Source organism: Vulpes vulpes, chromosome 2 (genome assembly GCF_048418805.1).
Source record: "Vulpes vulpes isolate BD-2025 chromosome 2, VulVul3, whole genome shotgun sequence".
In the NCBI taxonomy this organism is placed as follows: domain Eukaryota; kingdom Metazoa; phylum Chordata; class Mammalia; order Carnivora; family Canidae; genus Vulpes; species Vulpes vulpes.
The window spans coordinates 88,162,863-88,183,377 of record NC_132781.1 but is presented as its reverse complement, the minus strand read 5'-3'; the positions used below and the strand labels follow the sequence as shown (position 1 = coordinate 88,183,377).

At 49.3% G+C, this 20,515-nt stretch overlaps 1 protein-coding gene across 7 annotated transcripts in view; it reads left to right on the top strand.

The window, feature by feature from the left end:
* Positions 1-9,241, top strand: part of CCNY (cyclin Y) — a 235,079-nt gene extending 225,838 nt beyond the window's left edge. For all 7 annotated transcript variants that reach the window (XM_026000812.2, XM_072749172.1, XM_072749173.1 and 4 more), the window contains 2 exons: positions 1,980-2,142; positions 5,811-9,241. In XM_026000812.2, the coding sequence (XP_025856597.1) occupies positions 1,980-2,142; positions 5,811-5,927 (280 nt within the window). In that variant the 3' untranslated portion in view covers positions 5,928-9,241. The remainder of the gene's footprint in view (positions 1-1,979; positions 2,143-5,810) is intronic.
* Positions 9,242-20,515: the final 11,274 nt, after the last annotated feature.

The window sequence follows — 20,515 nt, the reverse complement described above, 5'->3', positions numbered from 1 at the left end:
TTGGAGGTTTTTGATGACTGCTTCAATTTCCTTACTAGTTATTGGCCTGCTCAGGTTTTCTATTTCTTCCTGATCCAGGTTTGGTAGTTTGTGGTTTTCCAGAATTGCGTCCATTTCTTCTCATTGCCTAATTTATTGGCATATAGCTAGCTGCTTATAGTACATTTTTAAAATCGTTTGTGTTTCCTTGGTATTGATTGTGGTCTCTCCTCTTTCGTTCATGATTTTATTAATTTGAGTCTTTTTTTCTTTTTAATAAGGATGGCTAATGGTTTATCTATCTTATTAATTCTTTCAAAGAACCAACTCCTGGTTTTGTTGATCTGTTCTATAGTTCTATAGTTCTTCTGGTCTCTATTTCATTGAGTTCTGCTCGAATCTTTATTTTTCTTCTGCTTGGTGTAGGGTGGGGGAAGGAAGGGTACCCTCTAGTTTATGTAGTGTAAATCCCTCGACTTCTCCTGGAGCTTTCCAGCGCTGCTCGGTCAAGAACTTGCTCTTCCCCTGTCCTTCCAGCTGGTCTTCTGGGGGAGGGGCCTGCTGTGCTGATCCTCAGGTGTGTGCACCTGTGGGAGCTGCCCCGCCCCCTGCCGGGTTTTGGGTTCAGTGGGAGCTGTTTACTCCCTGAGGCTTCTGTCCCCTGGTGGCCCCACCCCTCTTAGGCACAGGGTGAAACAAGGAGGTACAACAGCACTGGCGGCGGCCAGGTCTCCAGCCCTGGTATCAGCTTCCCGCAGTGACTCCCGCCGTCTCCCAGTCCACACTGGCCTAGATGCTCCTGGGCCGGCGCGGGGGCACCATCTACACAGCCCACAGGGCGCCGGGCAGCAGGAGAGCCCTCGCTGTCCTGTGCCCTCCCCACCTCCTCCCGTTCTAGGGGGAGCACAGGATCGCTGGATCCGGGGCCTGCGCTCCTGGAGTCACACTCCCCAGGCCGCGGCTCCCGAAGGCAGCAGGCGCAGCCCCCTCGGCCCAGAGCCGCCGCCCGAGCTTCTCCCCGAGGCCCTGCCAGGCGCTCAGCCCTTCCCCGAGCTCGGCCCGCGGGGTGTGGTGCCCTCGCCCGGGCGCTTCCTCCGTTAGCGACCCCGGGAGCCTGGCGGCCCCACCACTGCCCCTCCTGGGATCCGGCCCAATACCCTGCTCAGCGCCTTTCTGTCCGGGAAGAAGCCGGGGCGGATTTTTAAAGGTCCGGCTTCCCCGGGCCTGGGCTTTCCTGTCCCGGAGGCTTTCGCCCCCCTCCAGCCCCCCCCCCCTCCTACCTTGCTAGAAGGGAGAACCCTTCTCTCTGTAGCATTCCGGCTGCTCTCCCTTAAAATCTCAGGTCGAATTAGTAAGTGTTCCAGATGATATGAAAATTATCTAGGTAGGTTCGTGGGGCCGCATGAGGTGAGGGCCCTGCTCCTCCGCCATCTTCGAAAACCCAACTGCTGTCTTTCTTCAGAGTTGGTAGGTTCCCTTTTTTGTGAGTCCAGGGTTGCGATTCATTCTCTCCGTCCTGCTTGCCTGAGGAAGGCCCTACAGCAGTTCCTCCACTCTTCTTCCAGGAGGTAGGAAAGGGCTCTTGAGGAAAAGACAGGCGTCTGCGTCTAACAGAGGCTTTTCCCCTGGGTTCCTATCTTGACTTCTCACCAGACTCCACTTGACAGTTGTTGACTGCTTCATCTGTCTCACGTTTGATGGTTCGTGCTGAGCTTTGTAGCCAGAGCCTGCTGTGTGTGTTGGGTCTCACCCTGAAGCACTGCCAGGTGATCATCCCGATTAATCAGGCCTCATCCTTCTGGGCACTTGATCATTCAGCCTTTAACACCAATTTGGTGGTTAAACTGTAACTCTGGGGTCCAATCAGGCAATTAATTAGATAGCTTTCCTCCCTGGAGGTTGCAATTTTCTGGAGTCTGGTCTCTAGCAGCTTGCCTTAGCAGGGCACGGAGCCTGATACCGGCAGCTAAACATGTGCTATTTTTGTCTTTGCTTTGCAGGAATGAACTAGAGCGGCAGTTTCTGGAACTGCTCCAGTTCAACATCAATGTTCCTTCCAGTGTTTATGCCAAGTATTATTTTGATCTTCGTTCTCTGGCAGAAGCAAACAACCTGAGCTTTCCCTTGGAGCCCCTGAGCAGGGAAAGGGCTCACAAGCTTGAGGTAAGATGCTTTAACATCCTAGTTTGTGGTGCGCTATTGCAGGTGCATCATGTGCGTGTCCTGGAGGTGTGAGGTCACAATGCCAATTCCTCCCACTGCGTGTTGTTGTAAAATAAGACAGGCTGCCTTGGATTTAGAGTTAGTCGATTCATTTAGTGGATTTGTAATTCATACAATCATATTTTAATAACCTTCTTAATATGTTTTTATTTAGTGTGCATCGATTCTATTAAAATCTTAAAAAAAGAGACCTGTTTTTTAAAAAATAAGCTTATACAAAATAGTATTTCTCAACATGCACTTTTATAAGGAAAAAAGATACCAGATGAGCCTAATGACTGGAAATCCCAAAGGGTTATATTCTGCTTTTTATTTTTTTATGTTTTTCAAAATCTTTTCTCCACAGTCCAGTTAGAGCTGGGGCCAGCCCCATTGGTTTTGGTCTGGATTTAGGGCCTTCACTGTTAAGCTGTGTAACTTTCGTGTTCATAACTTGTATATATAGCTCAGTGTCATATCTGCACCTAGCTCTTCCTGTTTGACTGTTGTTGACCGGATAAAAAGTGGTGGGGTGACAAGGAGGATCACTCCTGAAACCCCTTCCTCCAGAGCAGGAGTGCTAAGGCCCTTTGTACCTCTACCGTTACTACGGTTGTGGTCTCATCCCATAGACCCTTTGATCAAAGCAGTAGATGTTATAGTCATGTCCCGAGCTTGGTGCGACCCAAGAGGTCTGTGCTGTCTTATTGTCCAATCTGAGTGACATGGTATCCCCTTATTCAGTACAGGGTCAAGATGGCTAGAGTGGTGGTCTGATAGGGTTAGTAGCTATGAATCAAACAACGTCTAGAGGTAGAGGGAAAGAGATTATTATGGATTGCAAGCTTAAGAAAGCTAAAATTTTAAATAAAATTGTAAAAAATAAGTAACATGCTAATCCCAAGAAGAAACTTAGTAAAACTGTGGAATAGACTGGATTATTGAGCCCTGTTTAAAATAACCCCGTGAAGTTTTCAGAACTCAGCCACTCTGCTGTGATTGTGTGCTGGCCATTAGGAAGCAGCTGCTCATTTAAGTCTCCCAGTTCTCTTGAGCAAGAAGTGGAAAACCCTTCCACTGAAGGATGTGCTCCTAGGCGGGTGTTGTCAGACTTTCTTGAGCACACACATGAAATTTGACTGTGTGTTCAATTTCTCCGTGGCTGGGCCCCCTGTTTCAGCCTGAGCAGCAGGCTCTGGAAGCCCTGGTGGCCATTGGTTCCTCTGGTGCCAAGCTGAGGAGCGCGCAGCTCCTGGCAGCATCTGCAGACCTGCAGGGAGGCAGGTCTATGGTTCTCTGAGGAGGGGTGTCTAGGGGTGCAGCTCAGCCGAGTTGTGGGCACACAGGCTGGCTGAGCTGGGGGTCTGGGTGTTTGCTGTCAGCTCCGGCAGGTTACCCGAGTGGGACCAGGGAGTGCTTGTTGGCTCCACAGGCTCACTGGGCAGAGGAAGAACCGTAGTCCTGACATAACCATTCTCTCTTCCCCTGAGAGTCGGAGCTTACTGAGATGCAGACCTTCTTCTGTAGGGCCAGACAGAAGCACTATCTGCAAGAGCAGCTCGCACTTCTCTGAAGTAATTTCTAAGAAATGGGATTTCCTTATTTTCCAGACCCCAGTGTCTCCATTAGTCTATTTGGTTAGCAAGTTTGAACCCCATCATGGAGGCAAGGGGGGTGAGACACATTAGAAGTGGCTATTACCTGAAGTTCTGTATGTCCCCAGATATGCTGCCAGATGGCCAAGTAGGTGTGTGTGGGTCACAGGGTAGAGTATAGAGCCAGCAGGTGCACGGTATCTTTTCATTAGCCTGGTCATTTCTCCTTGAAATCAAGTCACATCTCTGTATGCATGCCGAAGGTGGGATTAAAGCTAAGAGTTTGCATAATGAAATCCCTAATAAGGTAGTGCATTACTAACTCGATGTAATATTCCACTCAGACCGTGTACTGTTTATAAGCTGAGAAACGACAGTTATCTCAACAAGTTTAAGTAAATGAAAATAACTTACTTTAAAAAGTCATTGCTCTAATGTCTGTAAGGAATGTGATTTTTCTCTTTAAGTATGTCACCTGGATCATGTGTATGAAACGTATTTCACACAAGGGATGCCCAGTGCTGTAGCCTATCTCCTGCCCTCATTCACCTGTCCGTTGGAGCTCCTATCTCTCCTCTAGTGCCCCCTTCCTGCTGTCCCTGGAGTTGTTGTGTAAAGTGCAGTTGTAGGTTTTGGAAAATGAATGCGAACCGGTACCAGTGCCCTATTTTTTCAGTACTTTGGCCTTGCCCTGATATGTGCGTGCCTCTGTTATGTGCAATCTTAATTGGTACTTACACATCCACTCGACACATACTTACACATATTTGCTCAGTGTCCTCTGATACCAGGCCCTGGTTACCAGGCACTATCATGAACAAAATTGATAGACTTTGCCCTCTGGAGTAAACATAGTACATAAACTGGCTCATATGTTAGAAGGTGAGTAAAAAAGAAGCAATAGGGTAGGGGTTGCTGTCATCAGGAGCCTCACTGAGTAGGCTTTGGTGGCATGAGGACTCTTGCAGAAACCTCCGGCTGAGGGAAGAGCTGCTTCAGAACCCACAGTGGGAGCCAGCTCAGGTGATGGGGGCCAGAGGAGGGGAGGCCCAGAGCGGAGTGGGTGAGGGGAGAGGAAAGTATGGGGAAAGAGTTCACAGAGTGAGCTCAAGGTGAAGCAGAGAGAGCAGCTGGAAGGATGACTGTCATCATCCCCATGAGAGCCATGGTGATGTCATCAGGTCCGCCACTTTTGTGTCTTTGTCCCTGATGGTGACTTCATGGCAGGTGGGTACTGTATCTGTTTCCCTAGCCCCTGCCTCACCCCTGGCCTATTGCTTGAATTGTGTACAAGTTAGAAGACTTCCTTTTTGTATCATCATGAGTGAAGTCAGCCGCACCCCTGGGTCATTTTGACAGAAGGCTAGGGCATTTGGAGTGAGTGAGCTGGCTCAGCATCTGTCATCACGTGCTCCCAACCTGCACCCAGCAGCAGCCCCGAAAGAGCCATGGCTGGGCTCTGAGCCCTGGGGAAGGCCGAGCCTTGCTCCTGGCTGAGGCCCTCCCACCAGAATCTCTCTGTCTTTAGTCGAGACTGTGAGGACATGTGGATGGTCCCCATGTTCCCTGTGCTACATTTCCTGCCCAGTTTCGTTCTTCACTAGACTTCTACCTGCTGTGACTTGGTCTCACATAATTGCTGCCAAGTGATGTTCTAAGCACTCTCTACAGCACAGAGCCCTGGGGCATGACGATAGCCATGCCGGGTGGGTGCTCTTCACCCCATGTGCAGACAAGGGTGCGGGACTCGATGGAGACATAGGCCCGGCTTGTGGCCCTGAGCGGCTCACCAGCCTTGAACCTGGGTCTGGCTGAGCCCAGGCAACACTCTATAGTCGTCTCCCATTTTGAGGTGATTTTCTCAGTCAGCACAGGGAGATGGGGCCTGTGTCTGTAAGCCCCACTGTGAGCGCACAGGACTGGGCTGCAGCATGTGAACTCCGAGCAGTGCTGTCCGTGGGGTCCCCAGCAGTGAGGGAGGGAGGGTGCCTGCAGGATGGTCCTGACCTGAACTGTCTCTCTTCTGCCCCTTAGGCCATCTCTCGCCTCTGCGAGGACAAGTACAAGGACCTGCGTAGACCCATGAGGAAGCGGTCAGCGAGTGCTGACAATCTGACTCTGCCGAGGTGGTCCCCGGCCATCATCTCCTAACCATGGGGAGGGGGGGCCTGCTGGAGGCCACACCATCCCTCGGTTTCTCCTCTAGTGTGAGAAAAGACAGACTTGGGGTGGTTTTGGTTTTGTTTTCCTTTCCTTTTCTTTTTAAATTGAAATTGATAGCTTTGTCAGGCTACCTTGATGACCGTCTCCACGCTGTGTGGCCCTCACACAACTAGGCCTCGAGGGAAGCAACATCAGTGTTCCGGAGACCCCGTTCCATGCCTTTCCCCATCATCATTAACAGCACTCCCTCATGGAGGAAAAAGACTCATCCTGGAGAAGGAAACAAAGGGAAAGGGAAGTCGTGTAGAGGCAGGGAAAAGGTCAGATGGCTTGGCCATTTCTTATGTCCCCATCTGGTCGATAGATGAGTATGATGGAGAGACACAACCATAGGTAACAAAGTCGGATGTGCATTAAAGACAAGAGTCCTGCGTTTATCCACCTCCGTTTGGATCAGTATGTTCTGTAAGACTTCTTGCATTCCTTCTAGCTGCTTTTTTGGGATTTGGGGGATTTTGTTTGTTTTTATTGTTTTGGTTTTGGTCCCACAGAGCAGAGGATATAGTTTGTACCCACCATGGCACAGACATCCAAATAAATAGTACTGGTCATATCTCTGTGCACTATTCCTGCGAGCTGTCTTCTGAGCTTTCTTCCTTACAAGTGGGATGCGCTTGTTATATTTCTGTACACCTTTATTTTATATAGTTTTTCTTCAACGGTGGCAAAATTAACTTGACTGTAGTACTGAACCAAAAGTATCCCTTTCCGTCCTTATTCCTCACCCCAAGAAAATTCTAGATCATATGGGTGCTTGTGTCTTCCAATTTTCTCGCAGTTGGTTTTGTTTTGTTTTTGTTTTTGTTTTTTTTGCCTCTGACCTGAAATCGTAGTTATAAATCAATCAGATTCTATGGGCTGAAGTAACAGTATGCCACGGAGCGTGTCCTCTGGTAGAAGTTTTCCTCCAGTGCTAGGTGTTTGCCTGTGGTTACTGAGCAGGAGCCGCCTCTCTCTGTATCCCCAGCCCAGTTCACTCCTCTATGTCCGTGTCCATTGTTGCAAGCAATATTCTTCTCAACTTTTATATGTTTACTTTAAATCAAAGTTAGTCTATTTGTATAAAAATTTTTAAAAATCTAAAATTAAAAAAAAAAAACAAGGGGGGTGGGTTATTCCAGTGGAAAATCATTGAAGGACAAAATGTTACTATTGACTGAGGTATTTTTCACAGGATGATTGAATAAAAAACTCAACTTGCGTTTTCATTGTGGGTGTTTAGAGAAATTACACAAAATTCAAACTGTGAAGGTTTATGCTTCATTAATTAGGACTGTACTTCTTCATTTTCTGACTCTCCTAATTTCCTGATGGGCTAGATGAGAATCTTCTATATCAAGTAAAATAAAAGGGTTAATGATAGAATATCAGAGTAAATTTGGTATCAAGTCTAAGAATCTGAATCAGTGAAGCATAGAGTGCTCTGGGTTTTTGCATATTTTCTTGGGTCACAATGACAGGCTTCTAAGTTTTTTCCCTTTTCAAGCCTCTGCAAGGGAAATGGCAGCAGATACTCTGTGTTACATCTTCCTGCTATGTGAATGTGGAAAACTTTGAAATCTTACTAGTCTTGGGTCCCCTAAAGTCATACGCCTCAAACATGCCTGCTTCTGATGAAACGTACTTCGGAGATAGAAGGGGCTCAAAAAGTTGAAATCCCAAGATCCCTGGGCCAGAAGTGCAATGCTAGTTAGATTTCAATGAAATTTGTATCGTGTAAACAATTGTTTGGACCAGAAATATCGTCAGGTTCTTTCTGGCCTAAACTTTCAAAAGCAAACATGCAGAATCTGAAAAGTTAATTATCTTTCCATTATAATGGTGTGATATACTCTGTATGGGTACCAAAATGAGCTTCTCTCTTCAAGTAAGAGTTGGATTTAGAACTTTAAATAGAGATCTAAAAATGTAGAAAATATTTTATATTCCCTAATCTATATAGCTTAAAAAGGGACATATTTTCTTAGCTGAATATGAATACCTCTCAAGCATAAATTAGTTCCTCTCATGTAAAGTATCTTATTTTACCAATCCATTTCAGGAAAGAGGTTCTGCTGCCTTTAAAGCAGAAAGCTTATTTTTATCCCTTTTATTTGAATGAGAGAGATTTGAAAATTGAATTATGTAAATACTTCAATGCATCTGCTATTATTTTGTGGAGTTTATTAAACTACTTTAAAAAATTGTATAGTCTATTTATTGTATGTATGTACATACAGTCTGATAACTTAAAACTTAACGTGGATTCCGTAAAACCTTGACTCAGTCTTGTTTAGACTATTGAATATTGTTTTAACCTTGTGCACTGGACTCTACCTCTGTATAGGAAGATTTTCCATACTCATTAATAAGTATTGATCTGTATTAATTGGTTATGTTTCTTGCACTAAGGATTTTTAAAATTTTGCTGTAAGTGTAGATTTTAGTTTTACTTTTGCAGTATGAATCACTTGACACATAGGTATATACTTTAGGTTTACTTTATTTTTCTACATGATGATGAAGACTTAAATTTTGTTCTCTGGTTTGTTCTAAGTTTGCCAAAAAGAAACCCCAACAATACCCAGTACAGTACCTATTGGTTAATCATAGTGACTGTAATTTGTTTCAAGGTGATTCAATGCCCTACAGTTAAAGCCGGATTGCTATTTAGGATGACATTGTCTTAGTGTAGTTTTTGAAAGGACGGTTCTCATCATTAATGGAGGATGAAGAAAACCACACATTTTGTTGACTTTAATTTTAGATTTGACTTAAACAACAATTAAATCATTGGGAGAATAAGTATATATCCCAATAAATTTTTTTAATTTGTTTTACCTTTTTTTTTTTTTTTTTTAACTGGGAAAAGGGAAAGAAGTCAGGGATTTAAAACCAAATTAGAGGGCAAGGTGGGAGATCCTACCAAGATCTGAGATGTGCACCTATGCCTTAATGCACTAGGTGAGGCTGGTGTCAGAGCCTCCGACCCATCATCTGGCTCCTCTCCTGGGCTGGCTCTTCCGAGCTCCTTCTCGGTCTTTGGCGGGGGCATCTCCATCTTGAGGTTGATCCTTAGCCAAGCTGCAAAACAGAATTTTGGGAGTGAGTGATTTTGATCCTTTCCGGCTGCTTTAGGTAACCTCTCACCTGGGGCCATATTTTACAGCTTTGAATTTTTTAAACAATAAAATATAATTCCTGGTTCATTGTAGGTACTTAATAAGTGTTAAATAAATAAATAAATAAATACATAGAACAAATAGTGCCTTCCTGCTGCATTTTTTTGAATATTATATTGAGATAAAATTCAACAGGTTTTATGGATGTTGTGTGTGAACGTATTATTATTCTTGAGAGTCTTGAGCAGTTCAAAAAAGTATTGAACACTTCTTAGAAACCTCTTATTGAGATGTTACAAGACAGAGACCTATCAGAGCTTGTCATCTTTATATTGATGACCTATATTATTTTAATGACTTTATCCCCTTTGGCTTCATTGGAGTCAACATCTCAAGACTGTTGGGTGGATCTTAGAAACATGGACCATCTTTGGAAAGGCCAACCAGAGAAAGCTCATATCCTCGTTGAAAAAGATGAGAAATAGGAGACATGCCCTCAGGCTGAAACTGGAAAAGGATATTTGAGAAGATTTATTTTTTAAACTATATAGATTGTGAGGAAAATGCTATATAGAACTTCATTAAGATCATGATTTGCTGTTACTGAATGCAGAGTCTTTACTATATCTAAAAACAAATTACTCCCCCACTTCCCCCGCCCCCGCCCCTGGCCTCAGGACAGTGAGGGAATTGTAGAAGTGTGCTTTGTAGTCACAAAACGGGTGATGGATTGTGGACCTGACCAGTTCAGCTGACTTCCTTTCCAGTTTTCCTGTTTGATTTTCTTACGTTTGTATGTGTGAAGCTGCTAAAGGAATACTGAGCCACTTACCGTTAGAAGCTTCAAGAGTTCAGTGGTCAGCATTGACATGCTCTGCTTTTATTCATCTCTCAATTGAACATGTTTAGAGGGTGCTGTATGTCTACGTTGCCACACGCACTCAGGTGAAGATTTATTCTGGCTCCTGTGCTGTCCGTTGTAATCGTAGAAGGCCTTCTGGAAGAACCTGTGACCATAAGAAATTAGTTCAGAAGTATCTGACTGAATGGTGTTTAGATTTCACAGATCTCTATAAGCTTTCCTGTGTCTTTTAGTGGATGATTTAGGTTGAGGTCTTTATTTTAAGAACTTTGTTTATATAAATAAATTACTTCAAATGCAGGGTTAAAGAGTGGCATTCAAGACTAATCCTGTGCCCTTCTTTGATTAGACCTGGAAAAAAAAACAACTAGCACATTCGTGAGATAGGGTTCTCTGTATACGATGACCAGGACGAATCATCCCTTCCTGTGTCAGTCATTTTGACTGCAGACGATCTGCTCAGAAGTTGAGTCGGAAGTACCAAGCACCTGTCTACAGGTATTGTACACGGTGGGAATCCACCAGGATGACAGAAACAGGCCCCTGCCCACATGAAGCTGAATTGATTTCATCTGGATCAAATGATATGACAATAAAATAGACACACATTCATCCTGTTATGAGCATGAAGCAGAATATCTAAACCGGTCTCCGGTAACAGACGTGCTTTCTGGAATGTCATTTCTTCCTGCAGACATTCATGGAGTTCCACAATCATTTAATGTTACATGTTAATGTTTTTTGAGGACCTTAAAGCTAGTGTGATGGCTACCAAGAAAATGGAGAGAAACCACTGGAAAACAATGAGAATTTAGTAGGATGGTGGTTAGAAGATCAGAAGGTTAAGAAGGTGGTTAGAAGGTCCAAAAGGTATGTGATAGTTTACCAAATCACCGGCAGTAACCAGTTAGAGAATATGGTGGAAAAGAGGTGCCCCTCCAAACCTATCCAAGAACAAAAATAGGATGCCCAGTAGCTTCAGCATCTAGCATAGTTTAATTCATCAAATCCTCATCACAGTTTCAGGGCAACTGCTGTTATTCCCAGATGCAGATGCTTAGGCTTACAGAGGAGGAAACCTTGCTCTGGGCACACGGTCAGACTTGTAGAGCCAGAAAGCCGGACTCCAGAGCTCATTTTCAACTAGCCTGTTATATGGCTTTTCACTGTCCTCATTAGGGAAGAAAACCTGTCAAGAAACATGCTGTGGTTACCTCCCCCAGATTCATGCCAGTCCAAAAGCTGCAAATGTGACCTTATTGGGAAATGGGGTCATTGCAGATGTAATTAGTTAAGATGAAGTCATGCTGGATTAGGATGGGTCATAAATCCAATGACTGGTGACCTTCTAAAGAGGGAGATTTGGAGAAAGACCTGGGGAGACGTAGGAACAATATCCTGTGATCATGGAGGCAGAGGATGGAGCAAACGGCTGTAAGCAAGGAATGGCGGGGTTTGCCAGCAGGCTGGGAGGCAAGGAAGGGGTCTTCGGAGAGCACCCAGCCCTGCTGCCTCACTGAGACTCCTGCCCTCCAGAGCCCTGAGGGAACCAAGCTGTTTGTGCTGTAATCCGCCCGGCAGGTGGCAATGTGGCAGCCTCTCTACGAAACTGACACGTGCGGTTCCTAAGTAGAACACTAGGGCGCCGGGGTGGCCCAGTCGCTGAGTGTTGGCCTTGGGCGGGGCCATGACCCCAGGGCCTTGGGATGGAGGCCGCTCCGCTCCGGGCTCCCTGCTCAGGGGAGCCCGCCTCTCCGTGTCCTCCGCTCCGCCCCTGCGTGTGCTCCCCCTGGTGTGCTCTTTCTCTGTAAAATGAATAAATGAAGATCGTTTTTAAAAAGGAAACGTGAGCTTCACAGGCGGTCGTCAGAACAGCCGTGCACGCTCCGTGCGGCCGAGCCTGCAGGCCGCTTCTGGCAGTCTCCAGCCTCGTCTCCCCCGTGCGGCCTCCTGCCGCCCCCTGGGTCGGGGCGCGCTCGGCACTCGGGGCTGGGCCACTGCAGGCCCCTGCGCCCTGTGCCCCCACGGCCGGCACCGCTCAAGGTCACCTGTCCAAGAGGCCGCCGCGACCTCGCTGTCCTTGGGCTCCGCAGGACCCGCCTCCAGCTCGCGCCCCCACTGCCCCGCGCTCCTCCCTGTTGGCGTCTCTACGGGCCTCCTGCGCCGCGCGCCGCTCCGGGGGCTTGTCGGTGTCCACGCTGCCCCGGGCCTCCGCTCCCGGGGGGAAGGGGCTGCCCAGGGCTGGAGCCGAGCGCGGCCTGGAGGAGGCAGGAGGAGGGCGGCAGGCTTGAAGCCGACTTGGGCTCGTGTGTGGGGCCACACAGGGAAGGGGTGGCCCTGGGGGGGCGCGTGCCCACTGCCCCTCCCCCTCGCCCCTCCCCCCGTCCCTCAGACAGACTCGTGTGGCTGCCACAGCCTCGGACGCCCCGCCCGCCGCGCCCGGGAGGTGGGGACGGCGCGGTCTCCCCCGGGACGCCCGTCGGTCCGCGGGGTCCGCCCTCAGCAGCCTCGGGGGCCGGGGGGAGCCGGAGCCGGGCGCCGCCGTGGTGCGCAGCGGCCCAGGGGGTGCGGCCCCGCCTGCCGCCGGGCCCCTCGCCGCGACGGGTCCGCCCCGCCCCGCGCCCCCAGCTCCGGGTCCCCTTCCAGAGCCGCCGCCCGCGTCCCTGAGCCCGGCTCCCCGCGCCGCGCGGGTCTTGCCTTGACCTTCCTGCGCCTGTGGTTTCCCGGCGTTCGGCCTGAGGTGCATCTCTCAGCTCAAAGCAACGCCCGGTCTCTGTCCCGGGCCTCGGCGCGCGGACGGCCCCGCCCGCCCTCCCCGCTCCGGCCCCGCGGTCGCCCCGCCGGGCCCCCTGGCCGCGCCCTCCCGCCTGCCGCCGCGTCCCGGCCTCAGCCTCCTGCTACCGCCCGGGGCTGCGTCGGGCCGGGGGCCGCTGCCACTTCCTCGGAGCCCCCCCAGGCGCGGACCGACAGCCGCGGGCCCGTGTCAGCGGAGGGCGGCGGCGGGTAGGGGGCGCCCGAGGGCGGGCTCGGGGCCGGCGGCGCGCGAGGCTCCCCTTGGACGCGGACGCGGCCGCCGCGAAGCCGTCGGTGAGGGCGGGCTCCGACCCCGCCGCGTGCCGCTCGGCCGGCAGCGCCCTGAGCGGACGGACCCCCACCCCCCGGCCCCACGCCCAGGCGCCCCGGGCCGCCGCCCCCACTCCGCCCGCCCGCCGCTGTCCCCGTTCCGGCCCAGCGACCGCTGCACCCCGGGGGCCGGCCCGGCCTTGCCTCGGCGAGCTCGGGACTCGCTGAAGCTGCAGCGGACGGGACCCCGCAGCCCCGGAGGGGAGCCCCGGGCGCCGGCGCGGGCGCAGGTGCGGGCCTCGGCCCGGGCAGCCCGGGGAGCGCAGCGAGGTCTGCGGGGCCTCAGCCCAGGGCCAGGCGGAGACCCTGCGGGGGGAGGGGGCGCCCGCCCCAACGCCTGCGGCCCCCGCCCCCGCCGCCGCCCCCTCCCCCGCCCCCTCCCCCGCCGCCGCCGCGGGGCGCCCCCGCCGCCCTGTGCCTCCGGCCTGCCGCGGCCTCCGCGGTGGGGGACCCAGGCCCTGGGCGCCAGCGCCCGGTACCGCTTGCAAAGACTTGGGTCAGAAAAGGCAGAGAGCGTCGCTCCCAGCCCCAAAGGCCCTGGAGCCGAGGGGCTGGAGCTGCAGACGGAGCCGCCTGGAAAGGAGGCACCGGGCGCTCCCCGCAGTCCGTGCCGACCCGCCGCGGCGGCCCCGTGGATGCTCCGCCGAGCTTCGGACGCCCCCGCCCGCCGAGTGCCCGCGGCGCGGCTCTCCGGGGCCCACGGGCGAGGTGCCCGCGGGTGTATTTCGGGAGCGCCCACGCTCGCAGCCGTCGTGCCGCCCTCGGACCCGGCGAGGGGAGGCCGGTGCGTGGGCTCCGAGCACAGTCCGGCCCGCACGAGGACGCAGAGGACAAGCGCCCAGCGCCGCGGGGCCGGGCCTAGCCGGGGCGGCCTCCTCGTCCTGCGGGCGCCCGAGCCCACGGCGCTCAGGCTCGCCCACGGCGCACGCCCGGCCTCGAGGAGCGACTGGCTCAGCGGCGGCTCCGCGGCCTGTCAGGCCCAGCTCCCCGGACACTCCAGGGCGCGGCGCCGGTACCGGCCCGGGAAAGGCCGGCTCCCTCCCAGGCCCCGCTCAGAAGGGCCCCCGCCCCCCCGACGGAGCCGGGAAGGTTCCCGCGCGACGCCCCCCCCGCACCCCGCCCCCCCCCGCACCATCTTCCCTTCGCACACTTGGCTGCGAGGAAGATGAGGGGCTGCTGCAGGGGACCCCCGTGGGCACCAGCGCTGCCCCCACACGGAGCTCCCGGCCGCCCGCAAGGCCAGCCCCTCCCGGGAACCCGGGGGCATCAGGGCATCAGGGCGCAGGCCCCAGACCTGCTCAAGTGGGAGGATCAGGCAGGACCGCCCTGCCCCCCCCCCCCCCCCCCCCCCGAGCAATTCCTGCAACCCCACGAGGGAAACTCAAGGTTCTAAGAAACAAGCGTAAGAATCACCTTTCGCATCGGTTTGCAAATTCCCTGATCACCCTATGAAGTGGTATCGTGTCCCCGACTTTCCAGCTGAGAACCTTTAAGTGAAGACGATTAACTTGACGATGGCTGAGCAAGGATTTGAACTCTCGCCAGCCTGATTCTTAACCAGTCCATTGTTAAAAAGCCAGCCAGGAAGAAGAACAAGCTTCATGTGATTTCTTGGACTTTCAGATTCTGTTCATTTTGCTTCCCTAGAAATGCTGGTGACATTAACAACAGATGCATCAAGGAAATACAGTTTTGACAAGTCTTGTGAGAAGAAATCCACTGCTTGAAAAGAATTCAGCAAACAGGAAAGAGTTCTCCCAGTAGTAAATGGTCTGTTAAAGAGCCTAGTACTGAATACCAATGAAAACGCTCTCCCACCCACCACCCCCTTAGGTGTTCAGCTCATTAATCCACAGCGTGGCCTTCCCTCACTACCTTCCTGCTCTAACAAATGGGCTTTGAAAAGCCCACTGGTTAGTACTAGACCCAGAATTTTGTTGTTGTTTTTTAAAATAATGAATTTATTTTTTATTGGTATTCAATTTGCCAACATACAGAATAACACCCAGTGCTCATCCCGTCAAATGCCCCCCTCAGTGCCCGTCACCCATTCACACCCACCCCCCACCCTCCTCCCCTTCCACCACCCCTAGTTCGTTTCCCAGAGTTAGGAGTCTTCGTGTTCTGTCTCCCTTTCTGATATTTCCTACCCATTTCTTCTCCCTTCCCTTCTATTCCCTTTCACTATTATTTATATTCCCCAAATGAATGAGACCATATAATGTTTGTCCTTCTCCAATTGACTTACTTCACTCAGCATAATACCCTCCAGTTCCATCCACCTCAAAGCAAATGGTGGGTATTTGTCGTTTCTAATGGCTGAGGAATATTCCATTGGATACATAGACCACATCTTCTTTATCCATTCATCTGTCGATGGACACCTCGGCTCCTTCCACAGTTTGGCTATTGTGGACATTGTAGACCCAGCATTCTGAGCGTGAAATTGGACACTTGTGGATGCTTGAGGTTTTTTAGCTCCAATTACATATTTTATCTTTTCACTCATTGGTCAGTAGCAGAAATGCTCACAGCAAAGCAGACTCAAATCCTACACTTTGTTGTTTCCACAAGAAGACCTTTGCTTTTGCAAATTGCTTGACTTACTGCTTTTCAAAATAAGCTCTAAGGACACTGCTACAATGGAAAACTTTAATACTAACAAGGCAAGACAGTCTCTAAATCCTCCCCATGACTATTTTCATCTCCCTAGGCCTGCTCTCTGTTTACAGAGAATGCAGATTTGCCCTGCAGCGCATGTATGTTCATGGAACACAATTAGCCTAACTGGGAGCAGCGTCAGACTCATTCGGCTGCTTTCCCTGATCAGGGTCTATGGCTTTTTTGCCACTTCCCCTGAATCTCACTGATCAGATCTCTTGGAGCCAAATACTGGAGAAATCTGAATGTCCCTCGCTATTGAAATATCTGATTTTGTGACTAGATATTTTCAGATACTTGTGTAATCTTGTTGTGTCTGTTAACCTACTATAAGAAAGAATCTTGGTGTTCATAGGACACTTGTTAGAATAAACACGTCCTACTCTGAAGGCCTCAGATCAAAGAGTTGTCAGCTTTGGATGAATTGGGTTGACAGCTTGATGCTCCTGTGGAAATGTGTAGCAATCAGGGACAACCTGTTAGCAGAAAAGTATCCTGAAATAACTGGAACAACTGGGCATAACATGGTTTTTCAGCATTGCAGCTCATTTATTTGGAGTCCCAGCCCAAGCCCAGGGCTGGCTGCTCTGATCTTGAGGGCAGTGAGAGTTTCTGGAAAGGCACAGAGAAGGGCTAGATGCAGAGGTGCCAGCTTTATGAGAGCTGCCTCATTGACAAACATTGACTCCCTGTTGATTCAAGATGTCTTAATGCTCACATCCCTCTGGTTTTGCTTGAAGGAAGTCATGCATGCCACACTTACTGCCACCCACTGAGCATTATTCCTCAGCAAGCCCCAGAAGGCCTGGCTGGCATCTGAAGACTAGATAGCCCCAGCTTCCCACTGATGGTTGTAGCAGAAAAAGTGTTTGCAAAAGGGCTGATGAGAGGCAAACAACCTCATTCCCTTTGGCAAAGGAAGCTTGAACAAGTAGCATGGGTGCAAGTGGGTAGCTGCATGTGGAGAGGGAGGATGGAGGAGGATGAAGGGAGGATTTTAGGAGCAGGTGGCAGCAGGAGTCAAAGTTAGGGGAAGGGCATTGTGGGGGATGTAGGGGGGATGCTTCCTACTCCTGTCTCTGCAGAGAGCCCAACCTTAATATATCAAAAGAGAAGTCTCACTGTGCATCTACAAAAAGGGAAGTTGCTTTGGTGGAACGTGTGATATGGCTGATAAAGATGGATCCATGTTGAGAAATGAAGGAAATGCTTCCAATGAGCAGGCCATTCACCAGTCAGCCTTCTGCTTGAGACTTTCTGAGGCTTGCCTCCAGCTCAGGACAGGCTCACATCCAACTTCACAGGTCTTCCTGCATGACTGAGACTCTTTGTCTCTCTCCTGACCCGTGGTCCTTCCCAGATGTGCCCATCTCAGTGAATGGCAGCCCCGTCTGTCCAGTTGCCCAGGCTGGAGACTCTTTCCCTCAGAGACTCCCCCAGCCCAGCCCATATGTCATCTCTGGGAGTGGAGGCCAGAAGAAAAGGTGAGGTGTGGAGAACTCTGACCAAATGTACAGGGAGAGAGAGGGTGCTCCGTGGACATTCTATATTAGAAGAGCATCCGAAGATTTAGAGACTTGGCTTTGAAGCAGCTTGCAGTTAAGCAGGAGTTATTTATTTGTTCTTTGTGCACAGTCATTCAAAAATAGCCCCTACATAAGCTCTTAGGCACCACAGGAACAGAGGAGGCATTTACCCTTAAGCTGGGTGTGTGTTTGGTGGTGGCAGCAAAGTCACCCAGCACCCGGAACAGGCTGAAACCAGCTGGGGAGGGGACAGAGGTCCTGTAGCTTCCCTCAGCACATTGCCACAGGCCGCTTCGCTGCGCTCTTTCTGGCCTGTGCCCCAGGACGTCAGATGTGAGTCTCCAGAGTTAGGCTTCTCAGGTCCCCTGCAGTAGTGTTTGAGTTGCACACATTTTCCCATTATAGGCCTCTATGGTTTCACTGGATAGTAGGGAAAAAACCCACTTAGAGTTTGAGTGACTCCTCTATTATGTACGTGTGTGTGCTCTGTGGTTAAATGGGAAGACTGCAGTTCTGGAAGATTCAGAACTCTGACCCTAAATTCTTATGGAAACTTGGACAAATTCCTTTACCTTTTGTACCAGTTTGCAAGAGCTACCAGCGTGAAGTACCATGGGCTGGGTGGCTAACACAACTGAAATCACAGTGTTGGAGGCTAGAAATACCAGGTTGAAGTATAGGTAGAGTTGATTTCTTCTAAGGCCTACCTCCTTGGCCTGTGGATGGCCGCCTTCTCTCTGTTGTCCTCTGGTCTTTCTCTGTGTTCCTGCATTCCAGGTCTATATCCTAACCTCCTCTTAAGGACACTGGGTGGATGGAGTAAGGCCTATCCCAATGGCCTCACTAACATAACTCCTCTTTAAAGGTTCTGCCTCCAAATTCAGTCACAATCTGAGGTATTGGGGATTAGGACTTCAACATATGAACTTTGGGGAAACACAATTCGATGCATATCAATTTTATAACTTTACTTTTGCTCTTTGATATCTGAAGAACTCCTTCAGATGAGCCAATGACATCTGAAGCCTTTTCTCGCTCTACCAGTGCTGCCTGGGAGTGTGTGCTTCTCCCTCTCATGAGACTGTAAATACTCAGATGGCACTAGACATGTTGTCTTCCCCATCTGAGGATAACACCCGTCCCCTTCCATCTACTGTCAGTTGCTGGTGCTGCCATTGCCAAAGTCATCTGAACTGGCCCCCTGTGGAACTTGGACTTTAGAATGGCAGTCAACAAATAGAGAGCACTCATAAGAGGACTGAGCCCAGCCACACTGCTGCCTCTGTGTACTCTGGCCTCTTAACAGCACAAATACCATTTTTAATTAGGGCTCTACATATTGCAGACACATTAAGAGCATCATTGAAGGGAGAGACAGGCATACCTCTGCTCTCTTTAAATCCTTGTTGTGAGAATGTGAATTGGGAAATGTGCTCCAACCCCACGTCTGTTAATAGTCCCTTCTTTAGTTTAGAATCAATGAATGCCACCTCCTTCTGAGCTATCCTCACTTATAGTAGAGTGGTGGACCAAGCAGGAAAACAGCAAACTATCATGTGAATGGTCAAAAAAATTCTTGCTTGAAATCATCCTTGAGGGGAAGGTTTTTCTCCTTTCAGCTCCAAGTAGAGGAAGCATCCACATAGCTAATGCCAGAAACTCATGCACATACTCTCCTTGGGCACTTAAATTGCTCCTAGTAGCCATTTTAATACAGCTGTACTTTGAGACATCTATTCACATCTTCAGTGTCTGGTCTGTCTTGGTGTTCCAATGTAACAAAAAAGAGGGAGTAAGAGGAAACAGCTAGTTTCACATTGTGGTTGTCCTTGAAAAATGATAGAAATACTCCTAGGAAATCCCCTGCAATTCCCAGCCCATTCAGTCCATTGCTGAGGATTTTTGTTAAATAGGAAATTTTTTTCCCACTGAGCCAAAAAACAAAACAACAACATCAACAACAAAAGCACATTTAATTTCCAGCCATTTGTCTTTTGTCAGAAAAAAATACCTTTAGCTTTAATAACTCTGGCAACTATGGCAACAGTATGGGCTTTGTTTCTAAAGAGCTAAGCCTGCAATACAAGTAATAAATTAAAAATACAAGTAAGAAGTAAGAACTCAACACCTGTTGCCTTTTAGAATGGATTATTTACTGATGTCATAGACTACACATAGCAAGCCATTTTGCTGTGGAAGCTGAAAGGAGCTAAAGTGTGTTAGCTGTGTTATCTGGCACAGCTAGAATACTTATTCATTGACGTCTCCAGCACTCAATACCCACATTTACTTCATTGCCAAAATCTATTGTCTTCATTGAATAACTTTTAAAAAGCATTCTTAAGTTAAAATATTCTGCTATCATTATCACTTTTCATTGTCTTATTATAAGGATTTCTTATCTTAAATATATCCTTCCTTGCAAAAGGAAGAAAATGCAATGAATAAAAACAAATATTTTGACCCATTTTTCTAAACTGCGCCTCCATGTTCACAGCACCCCTGGCTTTAGGCAGAAGTGTCTTCTTCTGAAAAACTTAACGTGTGGAAATTTAAAATTCTTGTTCTTTTCCTTATCCGTTCTTCTTTTAGTGATGCTCTCTCTTCCTTCTTTCCTTTGCTTATCCTCCTCTTCCACTCTCTTACTTTGTTTTTTAAAGATTTTATTTATCTATTCATGAGAGACACAGAGAGAGAGAATGAGAGAGAGAGAGGCAGAGACACAGGCAGAGGGAGAAGCAGGTTCCATGCAGGGAGCCTGAGGTGGGACTCGATCCCAGGTCTCCAGGATCAGGCCTTGGACTGAAGGTGGCATTAAACCGCTGGGCCACCCGGGCTGCCCTACTCTCTTACTTTCCATTTTTGTTTCTTAATGGTACTCAGTCTGCTCCATACATGATCATAGCTATGTTTACCTGTCATTTTCATGGCCTGGTTAGGATACTTCAGATCCAGTTACTTGCAGAATCCTGGCAGCAAGTACACATCTCCATATAGCAAGGATCAATTAAAGATTAATGGGAGAAAAATATTGTTCTTTCTCTATATCCCCAGAATAAAGGGAAATTGGGGTCAAGGTTGACACAGATCATTAAGCAGGGTTTCTGTCCATAGTCATAACAGAATAAATGATATTGGACTAGACCTCCTACTGTAAATAACTAAAAAATTTATATGAAATACATGAAGCAAAAGTTTTTAGTTATTGAAAATAGGCAGCAAAGGACTGCAATCCCTGATTTT